The sequence below is a fragment of the Pseudonaja textilis genome, chromosome 18 (genome assembly GCF_049901715.1).
Source record: "Pseudonaja textilis isolate UNSWEBS1 chromosome 18, rPseTex1.2, whole genome shotgun sequence".
NCBI classification, from domain to species: domain Eukaryota; kingdom Metazoa; phylum Chordata; class Lepidosauria; order Squamata; family Elapidae; genus Pseudonaja; species Pseudonaja textilis.
In genome coordinates, this window is record NC_142007.1 from 4,266,963 (window position 1) to 4,274,224 (window position 7,262).

Here is a 7,262-nt window from a genome sequence, read left to right on the forward strand (position 1 = left end):
GCGATGGGCTATTTGGCCCAGTTAAAGGTTCCAAGATTGAGAATAGGCCTCGTCTGACTGCAGCCCTGCGTTAAACGAGACAAACTAATCCATAAAGTATTTTTTTTGGTGTGGCTTTGGCAAAGAACTCCGGTTCTACGGATCAGGGAGTAGGTATTTTGTGTCGCCACCCAGGAAAAAGCCTGGCGTGAGAACCAGGAAGAAGAGTGCTGGTCTCCAGTCTGAATTTTTGTTATAAGAGGCGGATTGTGGGCTGGCTCATTTGTATAAGTATAGTTTCAGGATAAGAGCTGAGGTTGTGCATCTGCAACACCTTGTGTGGGCAGCAATTGAGTTGCACTTTCCCTGGGAAATTACAGTAAATAGGAGAGAGAGAAAATTGTCCATGGGTGTGCATTTATCTTTCTCTCTCTCTCTCTCTCTCTTTTTCTTTCTTTCTCTCTTTTTTTGTCTCTACCTCTGTTTTTCTCTCTCTTTCTCTGTCTCTGTCTCTTTCTTTTTTCTCTCTGTTTCTGTTTTTCCTCTGTGTGTGTCTCTCTCTCTTTTTCTTTCTTTTTTTCTTTCTTTTTTCTTTTCTCTCTCTCTCTTTCTTTCTTTCTTTCTTTCTTTCTCTCTGTTTCTGTTTCTTTCTCTGTGTGTGTCTCTCTCTCTTTTTTCTTTCATTTTTTTCTTTTCTCTCTTTCTTTCTTTCTCTTTCTTTCTCTGTCTCTGTTCCTGTCTCTCTTTTTATTTTTTATTTTTTTCTTTCGTTCTTTCTTTTTTCTCTGTCTCTCTCCTTTTCTCTGTCTCTGTTTCTTTCTCTCTCCGTGTGCCTCTCTCTCTTTTTCTTTTTCTTTCATTCTTTCTTTTTCTCTGTATGTCTGTTGGTCCCTCCCTCCCTCCCTTCCTTCCTTCCTTCTGTCCTTCCTTCCTTCCTTCCTTCCATCCTTCCTTCCTTCCTTCCTTCCTTTTTCTTTCTTCCTTCCTTCTTCCTCCTCCTCTCTCTCTTTCTCTCTCTCTCTCTGTGTATGTTTCTTTCTTTTCTTTTCCCAACATTTCAAAAACAGAAGGAGACTGGAGATTAGAACAGTTTTTTTTTTTGTGGGGAGGTAATCCAGAAGCAAAAATGATCAAGTTTTCCAGGGTTTATATCTCTGGGGACCAAGCAAAAGTTTTTTTCCCCCCATTCTGTAACCTCCATGTGGTGAGGAATGCAGGTTCCATTATCCTCTGCCACACGTTGTCTGGAAACGGGCGGGTGCTGAACCCTAAAGCATCCCACCTTGCCTTAGCACCGTATTGTGCAGGGATTCACACACTGCAGACGAAGGAGGAGGTGGAGAATTACACATCTGTCCCCACAAAAAAAATGACTTACTTTGGCAGGGATATATTGGAGTATTTTGTCTGAAGTCACATCTCTCTCCTGCTCTGCTTCAAACCCAAAGAGCCCGGCCAGTTTTTTCTTGCTCTCTTGTCTGAAAGGCAATAAAAGAGGGCCACAAAAAAACATCAAGGAGAGCAAACAAAAGGGGGAAAAAAGGGGGGAAGGAGCAATTTATTTTATCACTAGGCTCATCAACGTTTGCAACTCACCAACCGTCAAAAATGCGAAGAAAAGGAATGAGGGGCATCGCCCCAGCTTTGCTTTACTGTCTTGTTCAGGTTAAACTAGAGAGAGTCTATCCAGTTTGAGGGAAAGGGGGAGAGGAGAAGGAGAGGGAGAAGGAGAAGAAGAGGAGAGGGGAAGGGAAGAGAGGGGGGAAGGGAGGAGGAGAGGAGGGGAGGGAAGGAAATAACAGAATAACATAGTTGCACAAGACCTTGGAGACCATCTAGTCCAACCCTTTCCTCAAGCAAGAGATCCTATACCATCCCAGACCAATGACAGTCCAATCTCTTCTTAAATGCTTCCAATCATGGAGCATCCACAACTTCTGAAGGCAAGTCGTTCCATTGATTAATCGTTCTGTCAGAAAACAACTTCTTGTTTCTAGCTCTAAAAGCAAAAGAGGAAATGAGAAGGAAGGGAGGGAAGAAAGAAGGAAGGAAGGTAGGAAGGAAGGAAGAAGAAAGGAAGGGAGGAAGGAAGGAAGGGAAGAAAGGAAAGAAAGAAGGAAGGAAGGAAAGAAAGAAGGAAGGAAAGAAGGAAGGAAAGTCTAAAGACAAAGTTGTGACATTGGTCTCAGGGAAGAACAATAGCTTAATTATTGCATACATGCTAATAGGCATTGCATAATATACGTTTCCTGATTACCAAATTAACCTACATTCTGGATTTGTAGTAACTCACTCAATCATAAAACCCAACTAGGCCAACATACATACCTCAATTAAAGTGAAAACTAACCAGCTTTAAGCATATACTGTGCTTTGAGCCAACCTAGATATGGGCCTGATGCAAATCGATGTCTAAAATACATATACATATACATATACATATACATATACATATACATATACATATACATATATAACGTAACTTAGGGGGGGGGGAACCTGCCCCCAGTGGTCAATAGGATTTAGGCAACCTGGATCTGATCACTGTCAATTTATGACATGTGGTGTTGTGTTCTTTGCTTTTCCCATGCTGTCACATTTTTAAAAATTGCATTTTACCACATGAAGTCTGCTATATATATATTCCTGTAGGCAATTCTTAGTCGTCTCCCCCACTTCCTCCAAGTAGTTCCTGACCCAGGTTAGTTCCTGAATCCAGACCAGGGAGGCTGACAACTAATAAGCAGCAAAATAAAAAGGCACTTCACCCCATATTCTAACCACCACCATTGAAATCAGTGTCATAGCAGACTTCATGTGGTAAAATGCAATTTTTAAAAATGTGACAGCATGGGAAAAGCAAAGAACACAACACCACATGTCATAAATTGAGAGTGATCAGATCCAGGTTGCCTAAATCCTATTGACCACTAGGGGGCAGGGTTTTTTTTTCCCCCTCTCTAAGTTGCCCCCAAGTGGCCATTGAGATTTTGGCAACCCAGATCTGAGAATCTTAATAAATCACAACTATCAAAAATGATATAGGGCAATGGGCTTTCTCTTGATATTACGAATAATTATTAAACATCCCTCTTTGTTCTTAGGAGGAGTCAATTTTAGGTGATCGTGGCAGGATTAAAAGAGCATTATCTCCCACTCCTTTGAGATCAGGGGAAGATTTTAAACCTTGAAATTCGAGAAACTGAACCACACCTAAAAGCCATCAGGCTTCTGATTGATTCCTATCAGTCTGTGTCAATCTTTCCTAGCCCATCAGAAAGAATAAGAACTCAAACTACACAACCAAAAACATTAACAAAGCAAGCAAAATGAGCCAACTTTCGGTATGACATCATCTCATTTCCCTATCCAGTTCACCAGAGAACACGGGGAGCGATAGATAATATTGACAAACGAAACTAAGATAAATGCAACCATCTAATTGGAAAAGGGACCCATGGATTGAGAAAGGAAGACTGAAACACACACACACACAAAATTTTCCACGTTCCCTGCGCCTGCAATTTTAGCAATTCTTTTCTGAGATGGTTTTGGGGAGCAAGTCCCACCCCAAGTTTGCAAGACAGCTATCCTTATTTTAATCCCGTTTTGCAAAGAGGGAATTGAAAGCCTGCCGCTTTCCTTCAAACACAGTTGCACAATTCCTTGCAGCCCTGTCACATAAAATAAGCACACGGTCCCCATGCCTTGCAGCTGAGCAGGGTACAATTTAAACCGGGTCTTCTATTTGACCTGTGTTTTTAAAAGCACATCCACATGGCCCGCGGAGTGCACAATTTTTTTGCAATCAGGAACATGTGGGAAACTGGACTTTCCATAGAAATGGTGAAATATTTTCCAGTGCCCACAGCCTATTCTAATTCATGTTGTCCTTTAAAAGCAGTTGCATGCCTACACACACACACACACACACACACACACACACACACACACACACACACACCAGAGTGATAGAGAGCCCAAGTGTCTGGTTACTTAGGCGTCTAACAATTTGAAGCTGACACTCGGTTCCCTTCACGCAAGCTGAGAGGGATTCGGCCACCCATAATTTTCAAACCGGGTGAGGGGAAAAAAAAAAAACCATCCTATTTTTATATGACTAGCCATGCCATGAGTTGTGCTAGCTGGGAATGATGAAATTTGTAGTCTGGCCTCTGGGGTGGTGGAACGAAATAACAAGAAGGCCCAACGACAACTGGCAGGTTTTTGTGGGGTTTTAGCGGAGCGAGTGGACTTTTGTAAAAGGAAAATAAGAAAACGGACAATATTGCTCTTTTTAACACTGCCCTGCTGTTTGCTAAAACAGAACAGGGTCCTCCAGTGGAAATGGACCAGCTTCAGAATTGCAAGGGGCTTCCCCGTTTCACTCAGTCCCCTGTGCAATTAAATTAGTCAGGTATGGCAAGGAATATGCAGGTCGAGGTGTGTGTTTTCCCACGCTGTGCAAAAGCAGGCAAATACAAAAAACACACGCTCTGAAATAATAATTAGGTATTACATTTACAAGCCACCCAACTTTGGGCGGTGAGCATAACTTTGTAGCTATGCGCGTATGCACGCACGCACACACACACACACACACAGGAAAAAAAAAAACCCAAGTCTGTTTAAAAGGGAAGAGAAAAGCCAAACACTTTTCAAGATTTCTGGAAAGCCTTTTCTTCTACAAATTTTCTTTTTGTAAGCCTCCCTCCCCTCCGCTAAGGCAATTCTGAATCTTCTCGCAATTGCAGGAAATATTTGGGATTATAAATAACTTAGAAGGATCTGGGGAAGAAAGCGGTATATTTTTAGCCAGTCTCTATAAGCCAAGAGAAGCGCTTGGACCACAAAACTTTGCATTCTAGGTTCACTTGAACCTTGTTGGGTTTTTTCCCCCTAAGGAAAAAAACACGGTTACAACAGAACCGAACATCCTAGGCAACAGTTAAAGCCCCGAAGAAGGAATAAACCTCCACTGAACACAAGGGATCATAAAGCCCCACAGATCGGTATGGTCCATTTTGAATGAGTTGGGGCTCCGATTTCCCAGTGGGGCAGCCTTTGGAAACGACTAAAAGGGTCGTAGTCTAAAAGGGGCAATGCCCACAGAAGCGACAGAAACGAAAAGACAACTTAAAATAAAACTCCCCCCCCCTCACCACCACCCTGCACGCCTTCTTCTCTCTGCAGAAGAAAACTTTTTTTTTTTTTCCAAAGTAAAGAATTTGCAGTCAAACGACGTTCCTCCCGATCCGATGGGGTCGTATTCAGCGAACATTTGGGAGATATAACTCATTTGGGAGGAAATGACACGGGCAGCCGAAACCCTTTGAGGGAGGGAGGAGGGAGAGAAAGAGAAAGAGAGAGGGGGAGAGAGGGAGAAAGGGGAGAGAGAGAAAGAGAGAGGGGGAGAGAGAGAAAGAGAGAGGGGGAGAGAGGGAGAAAGGGGGAGAGAAAGGGAAAAAGAGAGAGAGAAAGAGAGAAAGGGGAGAGAGAAAGAGAGAAAGGAGGAGAGAGAGAAAGAGAGAGAAAGGGAGAAAGAGAGAAAGAAGCAGAGAAAGGGGGAGAGAGAGAGAGAGAGAAAGGGAGAGAGAGAGAAAGAGACAGAAAGGGAGAGAGAGAGAAAGAGACAGAAAGGGAGAGAGAGAGAGAAAGAGAGAGAAGGGGAGAGAGAGAGAGAGAGAAGTGGGGAGAGAGAAAGAGAGAAAGAGACAGAGAAAGGGGAGAGAGAAAGAGACAGAAAGGGAGAGAAAGAGAGAAAGGGGGGAGAGAAAGAGAAGCAGAGAAAGGGGGAGAGAGAGAGAGAGAGAGAGAGAAAGAGACAGAAAGGGAGAGAGAGAAAGAGAAAGAAAGGGAAAGAGAGAAGGAGGGAGAGACAGAGAAAGGGGGAGAGAGAAAGAGACAGAAAGGGGTGAGAAAGAGAGAGAGAGAGAGAGAAGAAAAACTGTCTGAGAGAAAGACGGAAAGAAAGAGTTTGAATGGGGGACTCACTCTTTCTTGAAGGAGGGCTTCCTAGAGAAGGAATACCGGAATCGGCCGGGCGCTTGGGGAACGCAAGCCATGTTCCCCATCTCCAAGTCGGGGCGAAGAGTCTCAGGGCGCAGGAAGAAGCAGCGAGAGAGGCAGGCGGACCGTGTGGGAGCCCCCGGGCTCCCGTGTGCAAAACCGAGAAGGTGTGTGCTTTGTTGGTGTGCGTGTGTCATGCGAGGCTTCCTCACTTCCGTCTCCGAGAGAATGATCCTCTGGGGCGTGTGTGCTTGGTGAAGAAAACTTCAGCCGTTTTTTGGCCGAGGGATCCTTTCGGGCGCTGGCTTCCTGAGAACTGATAACAGGCGCACACAGGAGCACAAATGAGCGTGCCAACACACACACACACACACACACACACACACACACTTGAGCAGGTTTGCTGTTTGTGGCCAGGGAACTAGAGGGGATTCTCTCTCCAGGCCCCCAATTTTTTGCTTGCAAGAGAGACAAATTGAAACCTGAGGGAAGACCACATTTCTTGTTTTCTCTGAGGCTGGTTGAACACATTAGCAGAGTTGGAAGGGACTTGGAGGTCTTCTAGTCCAACCCCCTGCCCAGGCAGGAAGCCCTATAGTACCATTTCAGACAAATGGCTGTCCGGTCTCTTCTTAGAAACCTCCAGTGTTGGAGGACCCACAACTTCTGGTGGCAAGTTGTTCCACTGGTCCATTGTTCTCCCTGTCAGGAAATTCCTCCTTAGTTCTAAGTTGCTCCTCTCCTTGATTAGTTTCCATCCATTTATTGCTTCCTGTCCTGCCTTCTCAGGTGCTTTGGAGAATAGCTTGACTCCCTCTTCTTTGGGGCAGCCCCTCAGATATCGGAACACTGCTAACATGTCTCCCCTGGTTCTTCTTTCAGTTAAATTAAACGTACCCAGTTCCTGCAAACGTTCTTCTTCGTATGTTTTAGCCTCTGGTCGCTTCATCCTCTTTGGGGCTCTTCTCTGCACTCTTCCCAGAGTCTCAACCTCTTTTTTATATCATGGCAATCAAAACTGGATGCAATACTCCAAGGGTGGCCTTAGGTTTGGCATCTATGCAGAGCCAACGTTAAGTTGTGTCCATCATCGTGCCTAATTTTTTTTTTTTTAATGAATCCCACTTAGGGCGGTGGTGGAATTCAACATTTTGTTTACTTCTGGTTCTGTGGGCGTGATTTGGCGGGCGTGGCATGGCTTGGTGGGTGTGGCTTGGTGGGCCTGGCAGGGGAAGGATACTGCAAAATCCCCCTTCCCTCCCCAGTCTCCACCC

General features: G+C 44.6%; 1 protein-coding gene across 1 annotated transcript in view; it reads right to left on the minus strand.

The window, feature by feature from the left end:
* The window catches only part of PLEKHN1 (pleckstrin homology domain containing N1), a 39,734-nt gene extending 33,499 nt beyond the window's left edge, over positions 1 to 6,235 (minus strand). The window contains exons 1-2 of the mRNA XM_087914919.1: positions 5,974 to 6,235; positions 1,358 to 1,457 (exon numbers count right to left, since the gene is read on the minus strand). Of these exons, the coding sequence (XP_087771045.1) occupies positions 1,358 to 1,457; positions 5,974 to 6,185 (312 nt within the window). The 5' untranslated portion in view covers positions 6,186 to 6,235. The remainder of the gene's footprint in view (positions 1 to 1,357; positions 1,458 to 5,973) is intronic.
* Positions 6,236 to 7,262: the final 1,027 nt, after the last annotated feature.